This window comes from Schistocerca americana, chromosome 3 (assembly GCF_021461395.2).
Source record: "Schistocerca americana isolate TAMUIC-IGC-003095 chromosome 3, iqSchAmer2.1, whole genome shotgun sequence".
In the NCBI taxonomy this organism is placed as follows: domain Eukaryota; kingdom Metazoa; phylum Arthropoda; class Insecta; order Orthoptera; family Acrididae; genus Schistocerca; species Schistocerca americana.
The window spans coordinates 449,798,712-449,819,508 of record NC_060121.1 but is presented as its reverse complement, the minus strand read 5'-3'; the positions used below and the strand labels follow the sequence as shown (position 1 = coordinate 449,819,508).

Sequence of the window (20,797 nt, the reverse complement as noted above, 5' to 3'; positions counted from 1 at the left end):
ATGATCAGTTCAAAAACAATTACAGAAAACATATTTCTAACAGAAAATAGAATGTGATCTGTTTTTGTAATTTTCACAAAAGTCAAATTTGAACTGATTTTGTAGAAATATGGAAAGCAATATACGGAAGATATTTTATACTGGAAAACCTTATGTTGCTAAGTTGTGTCCAAAGTTTCATTTTTACTGAAGTATCTGCAGAAGCAGAACAGAAATGTGGAAAACACAAGTCCAAAAACAATTTATTGGACTCACCAAAACAAAACTGCAGATCGTCACAAATGTAAAATAACGAATAATAATAGAAAAGACCCGAATCTTCATGGGACAGATCATAATCAAACAATTCTACAATGTCAAGATGTTCGTTGACTATACCAAGTCCATTAGCAAGAGATTGGACAGCTAGAGGAGGGGTCCAGCCGTGGCGGCCGGGATGGCAGCTCGGTATACTTCCAAGCGGTGTGTCGGACTGCCCTTTGAAAGTAGTGCACCGCCTTATAAAGCCCATTTGGCGGATGTATCTGCCGGATCACATGCCTGGCGTATCGAAGTAGTTTCTGGGCTAGTTGCGACTTGTGGTGAAGCTGTTCTTCAGGCTCTGCGAACAGGTGGCAGTCCTTGGCAGCCACTGCTAGAGACCTGGTGTTGAGTTATGTTGTGTTGTGGCCATTGGTAGATATTTGTGTTGACAACACATATGACGAAGGTTTGCCTGGTGAATGTACATCTTGTGATGCAGGCATGACGTGTCGGTTGGACTTGACATGGAATGCCAATGCAATAGGCCCTAAGATGCCTGAAGTAGGTGGCCACTGCAGAACCCCCCCATGCCATCCACCAGGGTGAGTGAAAGGCTCATCTTGCCGTCAGGCCCTGTAGCCGTTGGCGACAGGAGACCGGGCGGGGGTGAGGGGGTGGGGTGGGTGGATGGCAGGCGCATGATCCACCTCCTGGGGTGTGACCAGCGGCAATGGCGGAGGTGGCAGTCGAGCAGAGAGAGAAGCACCATCATCCCTGAGGGCAGACAGCCCTGGAGATGGCGGAGGAGCCGGCTGTGGACCACATGGGAAGAGGGGTTGCTGAGCGACGAGACCCTGGCAGGGACCCACCGGGGATAATTCCATGTGAACACCATCACCGAGACTGGATCCTGCATAGAAAAACGGAGCCGTGCCAAATGCGGAGGAGCTGGGTGGGGAGAATACCAAAACAGGAGAGACGAGGGGGACCGATAAGAGCGGAAATGAAGTTTTTCAGCTGGGGATGACCCATCCTGTAAAGTGGACCGATAGGAGGAAAGAAAGATGGTAAGGGCGTCATCCAGGGAGTGTTGGGGACACAATTTCGATTTCTGGACTTTGAAAATATGGACAAACCATTCGGCTAATCCGCTAGATGCAGCAGGATGAAAGGGAGCGGTGTGAATCAACTAGATGCCCAGGATGGTGCAGAAGGAGGTAAATTCAGCAGATGTAAATTGAGGGCCATCATTGGTCACCAACGTCTCTGGAAGGACCTCACTGGCACGGATGCGGGAAAGAGCTTGGTTGGTATTGGCAGATGTCGTGGAGGACATACGGGAGAAATAAGGAAACCCACTGCCTGTGTTCACAAGGATAAGCCAGGAGGAGCCGAGGAACGGGCCCGCGAAATCGAAGTGCAAACGGGACCAAGGGGAAGCAGCAGGACGTAACAGGAACAGGCATCGAGGGGGTGCCGGCTGGTGCTGTTGACAAGAGGGACATGGCACCACCATGCGGGTGATGGTGGCGTTCATCCCCCTCCAGTAGGAATCCTGGCAGGCAAGCTGCTTCGTCAGGACAATCCCCCAATGACCAAAGTGCAGGAGCTCCTAGGCCCGCTGGTGGAGGAAGGGCAGCAGCACAACTCACCACCGATCATTATCACCCAGACAGGTCCTGGCGGCAGAGCTCTGGCTGCAGCAGCTGACGACAGTCTGACGGCCACCCATGCTGAAAGTGGTGCATCAGCGCCTGGAGGGTCAGGTCTGCCATGCAACTAGCATTGCATCCAGCAGCAAATCAGCCACTGCCTCAGCAGCAGTGTCATTCAGGTGGAAGCAGGCAACAAAGTCAGCATCAAACTCATGGTCGGCCCCCACAGGGACGAGAGAGGAGATCTGGGTTGCCATGAAGAGCTGTGGCCCGAAAACGGATGCTGTAGGAATAGTCCACAAGAAACATGGCCCAGTGGTCGAGGCGGCAAGCAGTCCTTGTGGGGACAGCAGATGTAGCGCTGAACAATGAGACCAGAGGCTTGTGATCGGTGTATAAGGTGAAGCGATGGCCGTAGATCAAATCAAGAAATTTCTTAAGCCCAAAGATGATGGCCAAGACTACCACCTCAATTTGGCTATAGCTATGCTGAGCCACTTTGGAAATGAAGGCCACTGTGTGCTCAACTCCATTGATGATGTGAGACAAGATGGCCCCCCTACCATAGTCTGACGCAGCGGCAACCAATGTGAGAGGCTTGGTGGGGTCATAAGGGACAAAGCAAAGGGTCAGAAGAGATTTCAGATAGTGGAACGCACTATTACAAGCCGGCGACCAGTCCCAGGTAACATTCTTAGGCAGGAGGCGGTGAAGGAGTTCCTCCAGAGGCAGCAGTTGCTGAATAGCCTCGATGTACTGAGGTGTCGGTCAAATGCCATTAGTGCTCAAAACATGGCAGAGGTAGGTCACGTGAGGAACAAAAAAAAGGACACATTTCTCCTTGTTGCCGGCACCCTGAAGAACATGGAAGAGGCACCAGAGGTTCCAGGCTAAATCTGGGGTGGAGATGCCAGTGAGTAAGATGTCACCAAGGCAGTTAGCCATCCCCAGAATGTATCTTGTCAATGTTTCCAAATAGTGCTGCAAGATGGGCAAAGCACTGACGACCCCGAACAGGAGGCGGTTGTAACGGAAAAGCCCAAAAGGGGTATTGATTACTAAGATCATTTTCGATGACTCGTCCAAAGACAACTGGAGGTAGACTTCCCGCAGGTCAATTTTGGGAAACATCTTGCAACAAGCCAAACTGGACAGGATGTCATCAACCACGGGTATGGGATAGGAGTCAATAACAGACTGAGCATTGACAGTGGCCTTAAAATCCCCACAAAAGTGAAGAGATCCATTCGACTTTCGACTTCTCACGGACCATGATGGGTGTAGCCCAAAGACTATGGGGCCCTGAACCTCTAGGCGAATAAGCTCCTTTTGTAGTCTGCTACAGAGGGTGAATAGTACCGCGGGCCTTGGGGAACTTCGAGACCACCGGAGATGTGGCAGAGACCCCCAGAGATGTGGCAGAGAATAATTGTGTGAAGTCATCTAGAAGCTGCTGCAAGTGATTGTCTGCCAACAACGACTGGACGGCCAGACCAAGTCAGGTATCTTGAGGCCCAGTAAGGGAAGAAGATCCATTCCCAATAAGTTGGTGGCCTTGTGGGTAGCGATGACCAAAACCCGGGCTGTGACATTGTGAGTGAGGTACTGGACCCGAGCCAAAAACCACCTCTGTAGTCAGATGATGTCATTGCTGTAGCTCTTCAGGGAAGTATGAAACAGACGAAGAGGCGCTGAACCCAACTGACGGTAGGAATCCTCACTGATGGTGGCAGAGGACCCCATATCTGCTTGAAAAGGCAGAGGAGTGTCGTCCACCCGTACAGTCAGAGTGATCGCTGCCGTTGTGTGCGGACAAACCAACTGCACAAAATAAACTGGCGGCAGCAAGTCCATCTCATCCACCACAGAGTCGGAGGCATCCAAAGCAGTGTGGTCCATGGACATCAACAATGCCAATCAACAGACCTTGACTTTGTGACCCTGCTTTCCGCATGCCGAAAAGGTTGCCCTCCGGAAGCGGCAATCTTGCCTGTGATGTATGACAAAGCATTGACAACAGAAGGGCAACCGTTGTTGTTGTTGTTGTTGTTGTTGTTGTTGTTGCTGCTGCTGCCACTGGTGCCAGTGGGGACTGGTGCCCTGGTCCTGGTCTTGAGGGTGGGTGCAGCCTCAGGAGGGGGCCTCCCAGTGGTGCTGCATCGGCTGAAGTGACGTGAACTGGCGTTGCGGGGAGCGGGCAGCTAAGAGCTGCGCCAGGGACTGCAGCGTGGAAGCAGAGCGAAAGGACTACTTACGAGCATGGATGATAGATAAACAGGTGTCTCAAGAGGGATCTTTCAGCTTCAGAAGATCAGTCTGAAGAGTATCATCCAGGGCATGGACAAGAATCATACCACAAACGAGTGCCGAACGAAAAGATTGCTTGCAATGGGGGTTGCCACAGAAAAAAACGACAGTCACGGGATAGACCTTGCAGCGTAGCAATCCATTCCCTCTATGGATGCGTGGGAAGCTTTTCACAATAGAAGAACTTAAGAAGTGCCGCAGCCATGTGGACCTGAGAGTCAAAGTAATCCAATAGGCTGCAAGTCAACGTCTAAAGGTTCTGTATTGGGGTGCAACCGTTGCAGAAGGTAATAACTTCCAGACCCACATAGGCGAGAAAAAATGCATGACCTGAACATCAGCAGTGACATCATGAGCAATAACGTGTTGCTCCAGACAAGCCATGTAGTTGCCCCATGGCTCAATGGATTTGTTGAACTTGGGAAACGCAGGGGGCGTGGCACTGAGCCCAAGAAGCAGGGAAGCTGGGTGGGACCCCTGCATAGGCACCCTAAAGAGAGGAAAGCGTGCGGAGGGGTGGGGGGGTTAACATCACCTGTAAACGCTGAATAATGAGCTCGTTCGTTTGTTGCATACATTTCAACAGCGCTGTCACTCACACTGAGGGTTCATCAATACCTGGAATACCATCTGCCATAGTAGACAACTACTGAGCAAATACGGGAAACTTGTAAACCAACTTGTCACTGCTGAAGTGGGATGCCGATGCAGTAGGCGCTACGATGTCTGAAATGGGTGGCCACAGCATTTATAATGTCTTTAATTAACAAGATATAAGAAGTCAAAGTTAAAACTTTATTTACAATGTGATTTTTCTGGTTAATTTGCTTAATTTAATTACGTATTGTTAACTCGTGTTAGAAATTAAATCCACTGTTCTGAGAGGGGAAGGGGGAGTGGGGGTGTGCTTGGAATATGTTTCCAATAAGACTGATTTTTAAACTTTGATAGAAAACCATGTTTCTAAATGAAACCCTATTTTCACCTTTTCACAAAAATCATTATAGTTTTGATGAATTTGTAGATTACTGGAAAAATAGTAGGTGAACGAAATTTTGTGTTTTACATCCTTGCCCTACCAGCTTATTGTGTATTAAGTTTCACATTCAGCATGCATTTACTCCACAAAATATAAGAATCTGTTACATTTTTTCATGCCTTGATTTTCGTACCCAACTTTGATTCGGTCTAGCATTGTTATCCCACATTGTATAATAAAAAAACACTTTTATTGCTGTTAAAACCACTGTTTTTCTAATGATCCCAGTTTCAAAAGTTTCACAGATCACAGTTTTTGCAAAATCTAGGTCTAAAATACTGGATTTTTGATGTTTTTATAAAAATCTTCGAATTTGCACTTGATTTTTACTGTATTGGAAAGTGGCACATACATGAAACTCTATATCTGATCTGAAGACTTTGTGTTGTTAGGTTACTATATGCCAAGTTTCACATTCATCATACCTTTTGTTCCTGAGATAAAAGATACAAATCTCTTAAATTTTTTGGTCAATTTTGCACGAAATTTTCTGGCTTAATATGGCTTGTAAAATTCTTTTCATTATTATCCTTAAGATAATACATAAAGTTGTATAAGATGGTCAAATTTCATTTCCTTCAAGATAATATATTACAGTTCAAAGCTGCCAGAAATTCACTCTCACACCACACAATGTTGAGCATGGAGTCAAACAGGTGACTATATCTCAACCAGTACTGTTTTGATGAGCATTAAACTTTACTACTGTTTATTTGGACGTGTGAATGTTCATATAAAATTTCATTGAAATCTGTGATGGCTGATCATGGAAATGTCCCAAAATAGGCAACTTGATAAGGAATGACCCCCAATAGAGCACTCTTTTACATAGATACGGCTTTGTTTGCTCAAAACCTACACTTGTGCGTGACACAAAATGCCTTAACATGTCCTCAGAGTTAAAGTCCATTCGGAAAAAGGTAACATAAGCTATAACCAAGATTTAGGAATCTAATAAAAGTATTAAAACTTTTATTACAGTCACAAAAGCCAGTTGTAGCTTATATTACTTGTGTGTCATTCCATGTTAAATCACCCAGTTCATATCATCCACCAGCTTAGATTTTCATGAAACATATATTTGTTTATACTTTGAATGTAAGAACCTCTAAAAATTTTACTTCATCTCTGACTAGAACTTTTTTATACTGAATTTTGAATATAGTGATCATTTGCCTGTGCAAGAATGTTCATGCAAAGAGGTACTTATCTAGACGAATACTCATAACTCAGGTGTATATCAAGCTTTTGTTTTGCAATTTTTTCAGGAGTTAAGAGAGGCATACAGATAACAATAATGTATTTATTTAAGCAGTAAAGTTACAAAGAAAATTACAAAAAACATTCATATAAGTCACTTTCAAATTTCTACAAAAATTACGAAGATGTTGAAAAACACTTATATTTCTCCTCCAACCTGGTGGGATGCTAGTTTTGGTCTTAAATAATTCCCAAGGTTGTAGGCTATCTAATAAAATAAAAATTTTAGTGGGTTTGCTGTGAATAGACACACAAATAAATCAGAAATCAAAAAACTTTTTACTTTGATGAAAAACGTTTCCTCCCTAGCAAAGTTCATCTGGGCCTGCCACCCACTGCCTCAGATTTTCATGAATTTTTTTACTTATTGCTTTTGGTATGGTAATAACTGGTGTACAATTTCTTCCATATGTTTTAAACTGTCTTTGATGGAAAATATGGTAAAGTTTTCAGAAAGCTTAGACTGTATCTGAAGCCTCCCAGTTTGATTGCATTTATTAGCTAACTTTCCACATCTTGGTCAGAAAAAGAATTTAATAACTCCGTTCAACTTTTGATAATATAGAAAATCAACTTAAATTGTTATGGCCCAAACAATGACTTTTTCAATATTCACAACACTTTTAGACAGAAATGTTATCTGCCCATTTTTGTTATTGAAACTCAAATAAGACATGATTAGAAACAAAAAACAGCACGGTTTTGACAGACATAGGATTTTCATTTATATATTAAAGTATTTGCAACAATGATCAGAAGATCTTTTAAAGCACATCACATAGACTGCTAAGCCTTAGTACATGCCTCACGTTTTGATACAACAATAAAAGCACAGAGCCAAAAGTTAAAATTTTCATTGAAATATTTTCATTACTATTATCAACTTCATTTAGCGGTATTAATTGAGCATTTTTAAATGACCTTTACTATATGCAGACAAATGTTTGAATTTAAAACGTTAACGTTCAGCAGTGAAGATCCTTAGAGTTCTCAAGTGAAAGTTTAAATAACATCTCTGTTTCGAATCCATGTGAGAAGTTAGACTCGGTTAACTTCATACTGAAGTAGTACATTCTTCATAATGTGCTTGATTCAGGTACACCAACAGTACAAAACATATTTACCAAAGGCACAAAACAAGAGTCTTCCTTCTCAGACCAAAAGAACGACACTGACAGTCCAGGTGGGTGGAAAAAAGAGTAGTTCAGCATCTCCTCCTTCAATAGATTCTAGATGAAGGCAAATCTTCTAATTGAAGAATAGCTTTTCTCAATATATGTTTTTCCATTCCTCCCAATCCATCACACACAGATGGCTAGTAACAAAAACCAAAGTTTAGTGTCACTGGAAAAATAATTTTTTCTGTTCAAACAAGTTTTTAAAGCTTTTAATACTTTTTTATCGAGCAGCACACCCATCAGTGAAATAATGCAGCTTCTTGACTTGTGGGCAGTGTTCAAGCAACCACCGAACCATTTCTTTCTGAACAGTATTTACAAATCCTACATTGTGGTCCGTATCATCACTTATAAAGCAATGTTTTGCTATTATCAATTTATTTTCCTCATTTATCACATAAACAGAAACAGGATGGATTATACAGCTGCTTCTTGCCCAGTGGTAACTCTGGATTTCATTCTGAATTACATAACTAGTTTTCGACAGTCTACTAACAGCATTGCTTTTTCTGGGGTTAGATTTTTCTTTCATATTTTTCAGGACACTTGCCTGACACTTAGAGATAAATGAGTGTGGTTTAAGCACCCGTAATTTTGTTACTGACAAATCACTGTATTCATCAACAATTTCAGATTGCTTTACGAATTCAGTCCGATGATTCGTGTTAATCCACTTTCTGTAGTCAATATCATCATCATCATCATCTATATGTCAAAAATTCCAATTTTCATCATTAGAGCAATAATCACAGTGATTAAGAATGCAGTCGTAGTTTTCTGAGCCACATACAAGAAATTTTATAAGTTCTTTACATGTTTCTTGAATGTGTTCGCATCGAAAAGCAGTTTTACATTTAAGTGGATACCAGACACACACTGAATTAGTGCCTGCAGCACAAGCTAAAATACAACCACTTTGGTCTTAGTGAACAAAATTTAAAAAAAATCAACGTTAATGTTTGGGTTCTCTCATTTAAAAGAATATTATAGTTTCCTTAGGTGGCATACACATTGAGTGCTAACTTTATCTTTTGCTCTTGGTAACATTCGAGTACATCCATCATTTTGGTAAAAATAAGTGACAATCTTTACCTCCTTTTTGCTTAGGAATTGATAAAATACCCATATCTGTTTTCAGTTTCCTTTTCTATTGAACTACAAACTAACAAACATCGAATCCTAACATTATTTTTATTTCAACCAAGCGAGAGGAGCTAAAGTTAAATTCTTACATCATTTTTTCTTTTGACCTGACGAGAGCAGCTGAGGTTAAAGCTTGCATTTTTTCCAGCTCTCTTTACACCAGCCTATTTTTCTTTCATTAACAATAACATGGCATCAAAATCTTTCACTTTCTTATCAATTTCATCATCCATTTTATAGTCCCTACTGTCAGAAATTTCAACACTGCGATCCAAAGCCTGGTACACTTTTTCTTCCAGAACTTGCTTCACTTTTTCTAGCTTTCCTTTGCCATACAAGACCTTACTGCGATTTGAAATGGAATAAGGGAGAGGGACCCAAATTGTATAAAGTTTTATTTGTATCCTTGATACTTTGACTTTTAGCACTGACTCATGAAATGTTACCTCCGGGTTACTGGCATCACTTTCATTTCCATCACTGATTTCAGTTTTTTGTGCACAAATCATATCTTAAGGCATGTTGTACAAAGTTCTGTGCCTTGTTTGGCATTGTTTCTCCTAGCACTTAATAATTTAAACAGAGCCAAACTTCCTGACTTCAAGGACTTTTTAATTGTCTGCCTGTGTATTTCGAAAGCATCACAACAAGTTCTTTGATGGCTTTCAAAAACCTGTAAGTAATAGCAACTATGATGTCAACATATAGTTCTTTCTCGATCATCTGGAAAGTTTATATTGGACTGTAACACTGCCAAATCTTGTTGGTTTTCACTCAAGTCTGAAAATTTTTGAGAAGTTTTTACTGAAGTCGGCAAACAAATATGGCCCATCTCCCAGAAAGACAAAAAGCAACTGGGTCCAAATGAACTGATTGTTGCAAGTCAGTGATGTTCAACAATAAATGACAGTGATGCTGCAGTGCTTTCATTTATGTACAGGTTTCAAGCAAGCTATTGCAAACACACAGAACACTGCATCACTGTGAGCTTTTGGTTAGCTGCACAGATAAATGCACTAATTATATTCTTTCAAAGATCACTTAATAGAATGAAATAAATTTTTCATACTTGGTCTACCTAGAATAATTGATATTTAAATATTCTAATTTGAGACCCCTAGTTCTGAGGCAGTGGGTGTCAAGACCTGGTTGAACTTACATGGAATTACTCGTTTTCTTCATAGTAAAAGCTTTTTTTTTTTTTTTTCTGATTTATTTGTGTGTTCATTTAAAGAAAACCCATTAATATTTTCATTTTACAAAGCTTATAACCTAGATTCCCTGCAAGTTGGAGAAATGTGTTTTTCAATATCTTTGTAATGTTTCCAGAAGTTGGAAAGTGACCTATCGTACATTAATATTTTTTGTAATTTTCTCTGTAACTTTGCTGCTTAAATAAATACATTCTTTTAAATGAAAGCCTCTCTTAACTTCTGAAAAAATTCAAAATCAAAAGCTTCATACACACCTGAGTTATGAGTATATGTACCACTTTGAATGGACATTCTCGCAGAACCAAATTATCAGAACATAAGTATAATGAAAATTCAAAATAAAAAAAAAAGTTTTAATCTGAGACAAAAAAGAATTTCCCGAAGCTCTTATGTTATGGTTATAAGCTAATATACAAAGTTTCATGAAAATCTGAGATGGAGGGTTACAAATCCTGCAACATCTGGGTAATTTGACATAGAATGACCCTTGTATAACTGCAAATGTGGAAAAAGGAAGGCATATAAACAAAAACTTGTAGAAAAAAAATTTTCACCTCGGTGGTTGTGTTTAGCTGCACACACTGGCAACCATTGCATTAAACCAAGAGTAAATCTGAAACCTCTCCAATATAAAGCTGCAAACCAAAACACAGTGGTTCATCCCTCATTGTGCTCTAGGTGTACTGAACTACTTAATAATAATGCCTTGTGTTTATGTCAAGTCCAATCACTGTCAATAGCAAGACAGTTAATATTTTCGGCCCCTAATGGGTCCATATTTAAACACTCATGATTTCAGTGCAGAAAACAAAATGTCAGTCAGACTTTAATGAAACAATTTTGTACAGTATGTTTCAGTGTTTAATGTAACATGACCAGCTGCAAATTTCTTACATGTTCTAGTTAAGTGCATGTCTGTGCTACAGTAGTGTAAAAGTTCGTTGATAAATGATGATTTTTTTATATTTTTGTAAGAACTGCATGATACTGCAGACATACACTTTACAATACTGCTAAAAAACCTCAAAGCTTGCTTCAAAACTCACAGTGACCTCTCCCCCCCCCCCCCCCCCCCCCCCCTCTTTTCCAAGGATTTGCTAAGAATACCATGAACTTAACAAATGAAAATTCATTATGCAGGTCACTATATTGACCAACGAGATTACCAAATAACTTCTACCATATATTCACCTAAACAATCTAAAAATGACCTGAGCTGATTGTATACATTAACAAGTGTTTGGAAAGAACCAATCATAAAATTTTGTGGTTATGGAATGGTGAAGAGACTGATACCACTGTGTAGACCTAGGAGACAGGGAGTGGGGAAAGAAAATATTGTTTCACCTAAACTTATGCTAACGTAGGCTAATCCTCAATATTCCAGAATGTCAAGAATAGAATTATTCCACAGCTTCAAGATTTTTAAAATTGTCCTTTTGAGTAAATAATACAGTGATACATGAAAATCCCTGAAGTATGACATATTTGGCCATTTGTTGCCCATCTGTTTGTCCATTTGTTGTCACCCCCTTTTTCCCAGAAAAAGATAGAGATATCAAGTAGAAATTCATGTCAAACACTAAGGTCTATGGTCCCTTGGTAGTGTAAAAAAGTTAAACTTCTAAGTCAATGCAAGATCTGACCAACTATTTCACATATTTCAATATTCAGAAAGACTGTACGTCCCCTTTCCCCAGCCACTGGGATAGGTCGGGAGCACACAAGTCGCCGAAGTGCCATCCAATAGAAAGACCTGCACCAGGCCATTGTGCCCGAGAAATTACTACTCATACTTGTCCGGTTTTTGTTTTTGTTTATCTTTCTCCTACCTTGTGATTGCTTTATACATGGCAAATTTTTGTCTAATAGCAATGAAGTATTATTTCTCACTTCTTAGCTCTTCAGTATCTGTAGATAAAACCTGGCCATTTCTCACCAAGTTGCTTAGAACTTTGACAAACTCCTCTTCCATCCCTACCATACATTTTGGGATTGCAGTCACATTATCTCTTTCGGAGTTCTTTATTTGTTCTAATTTTTCGGCCAGACACCTTTCGGTCATCTTTAGAACAAGCTGACAGACTGAAGTTACAGCACTTGTTTCAAACCACAGGTACAGAAGTGCCAGAGGGGCTGACCAATGGCAAAGAGTGTGCATCAATTCGGTTACATGGGCAATACATCCTGTGATGAAGAAGTATCAGGTTTGTTTGAGCGGCTGCCATAAAGCTCCTTTCAAGTGACAAAAAATAGGCGTTACTGCATGTGCACAGGTATGACGACGTATGAACCCTATGCTTGCCTGGTGTCTGTGCTGCTCAAACACTTCTTGCCCCTACTTCTGCTTGGAATTCCATCACTCAGCCACCTGTAGCACTACTTGTCAAGCCCAAATTTATTTTTATGCCCTACTGTATTCCATCATTCCAAAACTAAATTGCAGTGTTTGTCAGTTTCAGTGTTACAATCTGCATACCGGTACTGAGAAAAGCAATGCTTAACTCAACTGCGGGTCAGAGAAGACTTACCATACAGGATGAGAAGGAAAGACTCTCCTCCTCACCCTGTACGGTAAGTCCACCCCGACCTGCAGTTCTGGGTGACTTTCCCGAAATCTACCCCTTTTCCTAGACCTCTCCAATCCTTTTCCTTCATCCCTTTTCCTTCCCCTTCAGCCTTTCTGCCTGAAGAAGGAGCCACTGTCCCCAAAACCCCGCCAATTACAACCATCTTTTATGTGTGTCTTCTGCCATCGCTTGGTGAATAGATTTTTTATCTATCTCATTAAATAATTATTTTAAGATAAAAGTGAGGCATGTAAGGCTGTAAAATAAGTTTTCACAAAATATAATATGTATCAACAAAGGAAAATGTATTACAATGATAAAACACAGTATTCTCTCAGTCTACAATTTACCAAGGGATGACATTCTGTAAATTTAAAGCAGAAATCATGCAAAGCCTAGAAAAGGTACCTGACAGATGTCAAAATGTATGTTTTGATAGAGAGAGAGAGAGAGAGAGAGAGAGAGAGAGAGAGAGAGAGAGAGAGAGAGAGAGAGAGAGAAAGAGACCTCAATGTTCTGCAAGAGGATTAACACTGCTAATAACTTGTAAATAAAAGCAAATTAGAAACAAACTAATAACATACAGGGTGTCCCACTTAAATCTCCCAATTTCAAGGACCCAGGAGGAAAAAACCACAGTAGATATGACAGTGAAAAATGCACCACATTGTAGAGCATCTCATAGAATTTATATTCCCACATCAGAAGTGCCAAGTAACGTCACCAGAGTGCAGCATGGTCGCATGAAGTGAAAATGGCAACTCCACAGGAGTGCCCACTAGCAGTAGTGTGATTTGCAGAAACAAAATCGCCAATTTCTGTGCAAAGAAATTATCGCCGTGTGTATGAAATGTGATCCACCTGGTGTGAAAACAATTAAGGAATGGTAAAGGAAGTTTCTGGCAACAGGGAGTGTTCTGAAACATTCTGGTGGTGCATGTTACGGAGTTTCACAGGAGGCAGTGGAGGACATCAGACAAACATTTCTCAGAAGCCCACGTAAGTCAATTCGTCAAGCATCTAGGCAACTTGATGTACCTTGATCAACATTGCATTGTGTAGTTCACCAGTGTCTTTGTATGTGTGCTTACAAAGTACAAAGTCTGCAACATCTGACTCCGAACGACCGACAACAATTTGCTGTGGATATGCTGCAGCGTATTGATATGGATGCCAGCTTCCTGGAAAGATGTTTATTCTCAAATGGGGCAACCTTTCATCTATCAGGAAGGGTCAATAGGCATAATGTTTGGATTTGGGGTTTGCAAAATCTACATGTTGTAATTGAACATGTTCGTGATAGCCCTGAACTAAACTTCTGGTGCAGGCTAATGCACGACAGGATTGTTGGACTATTCTTCTTTACGGAACAAACAGTAAATGCGTCAGTGTATCTGGACATATTGGAGCAGTTTGTGTACCTTCAAATACAAGACTTGCAACCCAAAATCATTTTTCAACAAGATGGAGCTCCGCGTCATTGGTCAACGTCTGTTTGAAAGTTCCTAGATAAGAAATTTCCCAATCGTTGGATCAGACGCAGATGACCCATTGCCTGGCCATGACGCTCACCCGACATTACGCCCCTTGATTTCTTCATGTGGGGATTCATGAGGACCACATGTACGTGACCAAAGTGAACAATATTCCTACATTTTGACATCGTATCACTAATGCGATTGCAACAGTAACAGAGAAAATGTTACAAAGAACTTGGCAAGAAATTGAATTTAGACTCGATATTCTTCATGCTACAAACAGTTCACATGTAGAGGTGTATTGGTGATAAATAAATAAATTCTTTGAGATGCTCTACAATGTGGTGCATTTTCCATTGTCGTATCTACTGAGGTTTTTTTTTTCCCCCCCTTGGGTCTTTGAAATCAGGGAGGTTTGAGTGGGACACCCTCTATTATTTCAGCCTTCCACAATTATGTTAATGTACCTTGGGGTGCTAGAAAAATATTTTCTGGTAGATTCTGACAGCTTGTGTTCACTGCATATAAACAGCTAACAACCACACTCCAAGTAGCCAGAAGCAGGAGACGGCACTGCTCAAATGTAACTTCAGCTCTGCACATGGGCGTGAGCCACTGGCAGCTGCACAAATAAAAGTATTACTAGCTACACTGTAGCAATGTCTCTGCGAGTTTATTAAAGAAAGTGCAGGAGGCCACAATTTATCCAGGTTGAAATTTGTATCTCCTTTCATTAAATTCTTTGTCAAATTAATTTCAATTGCTGATTTAGAGCCTCACTTATGATAACAGTCTTGGTGGTGACTTCAGAATAACCAGTGCTCCTGAGAGATTTTGTGCAGCGTATTAGCCACAGAGTGTGAAAGACTTCAAATTTTAGACTATGTGTTGAACTCTTCTTCTGATTCATCATTTGTGGCAGATAGCTCTTCACAGACTGTCGGAGCTTAAATTTTTGATGGATGTTTGACACTGAAGCATTACATTTTGCAGTGTGTCAATGTGCTGCAGTGAACTAAAGCCTGCTTAAATTAATTTCTCATGAACTATAAGCACTGATGAGAAACTAAATAGATATTTTCGGACAGTTGTATTAATGCTTTTCAATTACTACAGAATTAATTAATGATCTTTAATTTCCGATTCTCATGAAGTTAAGGTGCTTCTGGACTTCGAAACTGAGTCACCACTTGTGATGGATGCTTTGTTGAGCTTGCTTTGATCAGATATAATGTACTGCTATCTTTACTACACTTACATGAACATTCCTGACAGGCTATTCTTGTAAAAACTCTTTGCCTTATTTCTTTTATTGTGAGGCCACCATTTTCAGATGAATTCAGTTTCATTTAATAAAATAACATTTGTTCAATCTTAATAACAAATACTTGTCTTCGGTTACTTAACCATCTTATTTTATTAATTTTATTTACAAATGTTGCCCTGTTTTGAAATTCTCATCAATTGGTAGAAAACTCAGAAAAAATCCTAAAAATTCTACAGCCAAGTTGGCCTAAGGGTGATAAATGGAACAATATATAGACACCCCTTAGACATGTGTTTCAGCCAAAATGTCTTCTACGTTGCACATTTGTCCAGCCCTCTGCTGTTCTGACCTCAAATTTTAACACTGATTTTATTAGCTGAAAGCGAAAGAGCACCTCAGTTGAAGTCAACATTAGAATTTTGAAATTTTCTTACTTCACAGAGTGACCAGTGTCAATGCAGTGCTCTGCCACAGCCAATTTACTGGGGCGTAAGAGCTGGCAGTACTTACCATGCTCTATGCGTCTTGCATGGACTGTACAAGTTGTTCGCCCTATGTAAGAAAGCCCACATTCACAGGGAAACTAGTTAACTCCAGCCCTGACAGAACCAAAAAGTGCTGTTGTCTTTAGTGGAGGATGAAAAATCGTTTTAACTTTGTGCTTGGTGAGAATTCAACCTATTTTTAATGGTTTCCCATATACGGCAGGAAAGCCATGGATTTAACTCTGTGTCTTGTTCCTAGTTTCCTGTATCCACCTTATTAATGGTGTGTTACAGATCTGCACTTGCTTCAAAAACTCTTTTTAAGTGTAGACGCTCATCCTGCAGTCTGCTCTCACCAGCAATGTTATGGGCTCTGTGAATCAAAGTTCTGAGGACACTCATCATCTACGAAGTGTAGTGGTACCTATTTACATGTAAATATAAGTCTGCACAAGTTGCCTTCTGATAAGCTGCATGTTCCAAGGTACCATCAACTTTGCGATGAACTAAACTTCCAGAAATGGAAGACTCCCTCCTTTTTTGATACCCCACTGCAAATTGAATTTTTTCATGAACTGAATTTAGATGGTTTAAAAATTCTTGTAACTTACTCTTACAAGGGGGCCACAATACAAACATATCATCAACAATCTCCAAAATACTGTGTCTTTCCCTCAAAGTCCTCCTCCATAAACCAAATGGCCACCAAGGGCGACAAGGGACTACCTATGGTGACACCATCACTTTGTTCACAAAATTCATTATTAAATAAAACATATGTTGATGCCACAAAATGTCTTAACAAGGTTGAAACCTAAGGTGAACATAAGGAATAAGAAGTCAGAGAGAGAGAGAGAGAGAGAGAGAGAGAGAGAGTTAAATCCACGGTATTCCAGTCATATGTGGGAAATCTGTCACTAAATATAGGTTAAGAGTCTCACCAAACACACAAAGTGACTTTTTACCTTCCACTGAAGACAGAAGCACTTTTGGGTTCCATCAAAGATGACTTAAGACTATGAAAGGCTGTGGTTTACAAGGTCCCCTGCAAGTGTGGCCTTTCATTCACTGGGCGGATGATTCAAGAGTGTATGAAAGATGCATGGAACAATATAGGTACACCCAGCTTATACAGCCAAATAAATTGGCTGTGGCAGAGCACTGCACAAACACCAGTCACCCTAAGCAGTATGGTAATGACTAAATTCTAGTGCCGAGTTAATTTCATTTTGATGGTGAAAGAAACAGCTGAAATTTGTTTGGTAAACAATTTAACAGAGATAGCAGTTTCACCCCTGAAAAATCATGGAACCTGGTGCTTTCTTTAATAAACTCACAAAGATATCACTAAAGTGCTGCTAATAATGATACGATGACATCTCCGGATGGATCAACTGTGTAGCCTCAGGTTTAGTTTTTGCATACTCTTTGGCACCAACCTCTGGTCTTGTGTAACTGTGATTTAAAACAATGGAACATAAGTGCTATAGGTTCAGTCTCCGAAGACTGCTTTAAGGCAGGCTATATGGCCAAATATTAGAAGAAAAAATATAGTGTATGTCGCTGCAGTCCCAAATTTAATGGAGCAGTTATCACACAGCAAAAACATCACAATTCAAATAATTTTACTTTACTATAATCTTAGTTTCTTTGTTCTTTGCCAAAATGTAACCTATTAATGCCATCCTTAGGTTATGGCAAAAATTGTATTCATCAAACAGCTTTAGCATGGAGACATTTGATTTGTGTAATATTTGAAACATCCTTGGTTAGGTTATTTTATTTAGGAATAAATAAATGATGAAAGACAAGAGTTACATGGAACCAGTTAATGAACAAAGTGATTTACAGTAAAGTCACATTAATTTAAAAAGTCATCATTGCCAATCATAAGTAGATCTGTTAAAAAATAATGGTGACTTACTGTCTTACCTCATATGCCTCTGACACCTCATGGAATTTTTTTCCTGCATCAGGATCAGTTTTGTTCGTATCTGGATGGTACCGTTTTGCTAGTTTGTAATATGCTGCTTTAATTTCCCTTGAAGATGCATTTCGAGGAACACCTAAGATTTCATAATAGTCTTTCTTTTGTTTGAGCACCGAAGATGTATGAATATCCCTTGGTACAGCAGACTGCAGAACTGCAAGAACAATATCAACACAGTTACAAAAACTTCAACAAGGTACAGTAAAAAGCCCAATAATTACCACACAACCCACTACACTTCTTTGGAATCATCAATTATACTTTACATGAAGCAATACGCTCGTTCACAACTAATAACATTAATTCTGGTTACCTTAATTAAATATATGAACCATTTTTCATAATGTGAATAATATTATCAGTTATCACAACCATGATCAGCACGGAAAATTTTCACTTTGTGAGGCCATGGCAATTTGGTGACCAAGTAAGGGGTTTGGTTCAACACACAATAATGAGGAAAGGCAACTACTCAACTTAAACTGTTTGATATGTGGCCACAATCAAGTGTTTATGCACCGTGCATCAATCAGCAACAAACTGGGGTTGCTTTTCTTAGCTTTTGTTTATTGCTTTCATATTGGAATGTCCATAATTTTAACGTGGGTCTAGTTTTGTACACAAATGTCACCACCAGTTTCATATCCTTATCTAACAATGTATTTAACACTGTACAATGCGAAAGGCTAGCAATACAATTAGAGTACAGATTGCTTAATACAAAAGACATAACTTAGCAATAAGTACAGTTAGTACAGTTTCTGTGCCCTTCAAACTTTCAAAGATGCTACATAATCTAAAAAAAGTCACCAACAGGAACAATTCAAAAGAACTTGCATGACTTGGTCATGGAAAGAGACATTAGAAATACGTAGTTCTTAGGATGTGAGCAGTTACCTGGAATTGGCCAAGCATTTTTGGTGTACACCAGCAGATGTTTTATCGTCAGTAACTAAATTGAGTGTGCGCAATTTACATCCCTCCATTTAGCAATGCATTACTTGTTTTACTATCAGTTAAAGTTGATGATGATGAAGTCCCATACTCGGTGACAGAGCGTAGGGGAACGATGCGGGAGACCTGCACCGCCGTACTAGGCAAGATCCTAGTGGAGGTGGTTTGCCATTGCCTTCCTCTGACCATAATGGGGATGAATGATGATGATGAAGATGACACAACAACACCCAGTCATCTCAAGGCAGGGAAAATAACTGACCCCGCCGGGAATCGAACCCGGGACCTCATGCTCAGGAAGCGAGAACACTACCGCAAGACCAAGAGCAGCGGACCAGTTAAAGCTACAAACCTCAAAATATTTTGGCCAGAGTGTAAAGAATGTTTGCACATGCCATACTGACTGGAACACAATTGTCTGGACTGGACCAAACATTTTGCAGTGGTTATGACGCTGTTGGAAACAAACCTTATGAACCTCAAGCACATTAAAGCATTACTAATGATGGCATTATAGCACTTTGGAAGCCTGCAGAGGTACACAGCATTTAGCTGTCCTTGAGACTTCATTGGCGATGAGTTAAGTGCAGGGATAGCTCACATTATTCTCACATTGACTATGCATGGTCCAATTCCCTTAGTGAGGCACAAAGGAAGGTTACGAAAGACATCTCAGTGACCTTGAAATCACTTTTTGTATGAAGGAATACTATTTCTTTTAAACAAGGACTTGTGATGAGGCATGGGTTTGCCAAAATATGCCACCGAACAGAGGATAGCAAAAGCATGCACAGAAGCAAAGCTTTTAGCACCTGTACTAAAATTTTATGACAAAAGAGTAGATAAAAATGGCAGAATAATAAAACTTCAAATGCATTTTAAAAAATAAAGACTGCTAAGAATCTCACACACACACACACACACACACACACACACACACACACACACACAAATCAAACACTCTGTCCGCTCTAAAACTTACAATAAAAAAAGTAAAAGCAGCAGAAAGAATTAAAATAGTACTTCAGATACCTGTGGCTGTTTAATCGATGGGATGAAAAGAATGTGCCAGCCACCATGCAACATACTAAACCTTCAGTCTGGAAGGTTAGGCTGGAGTCCAGACACCACAAAGTTTTTAAAAGCGTTACCACACTTGTCTCATCATACCTACAATAGAGGGCATATCTCCACCTAAATTCACTTCTGCCCTCCCATCACAGTATGTGCACTTGGTTAAAATGTGGTTTATGAGGAGTTGTGTGTCACAGGCATCACAAATGGGGAGCAGGGGAGGGGCAGGGGCAGAGGGAGGGTGCACTCCACTCATTAGAGTATGAAGCCATGTGTCAGGGGACAGAGCTGCTGGGGGCCAGGGCCCTATTTCGAGACAGGTTAGGGTTACTTCATCCCAATGGAGACACCAGTATGAGGTATGCAATGGCCAGGTAGTTGGCTTCACCAGCCACAGTTTACTGTCCCTCGTGATCGGGCACTCCTCCTGCCACAGTTGTAAGACTCTCTTACTCAACAACAAAATGACATCATGCAGGGGAATGGACACTGTTTCATGTCATGTTCACTCCTGGCTGTTTGCTCATTTCACAAACTTCTCCCAATGCCCCTGGTATCCAGCACTTCCCTTACTTCTGCTAAAGAAGTAGTAGTTTGTCCTGTATTGTTTATATCATTTTCTCTACTAGTTACATTTGTTGCAATGCTTGTGGAGCACTAAGGGGAGAAAATGAGAAACTCATCTACTCCGGTGCCTTCAGCATCAAGGGAGCCTGCAGTAAATACAGTGTATTCATTTTGGCGGCGAGTCCTGAAGACACAGTCAGGTAACATTACTGAATAGCCTCGGAAGTCTCCCTGCACTGAATCATTAGTGCACACTACTTTAAAACTGTAATGCCTTTTGAAAACAGTAGATAAAGTAGATTTAAAGGATAAATCTGTAATGTGATCGTTCTCACAATTAGTAAAATCTAAAATAATTCTCAGCCACTTCAGG

The 20,797-nt window shown here is 40.4% G+C and overlaps 1 protein-coding gene across 3 annotated transcripts in view; it reads right to left on the bottom strand.

Moving 5' to 3' along the window:
- Window positions 1-20,797, bottom strand: part of LOC124606904 (protein tumorous imaginal discs, mitochondrial-like) — a 134,359-nt gene that overhangs the window by 83,485 nt on the left and 30,077 nt on the right. For all 3 annotated transcript variants that reach the window (XM_047139007.1, XM_047139005.1, XM_047139006.1), the window contains exon 2: window positions 17,772-17,983. In XM_047139007.1, coding sequence (XP_046994963.1) covers window positions 17,772-17,983 — 212 coding nt within the window. The remainder of the gene's footprint in view (window positions 1-17,771; window positions 17,984-20,797) is intronic.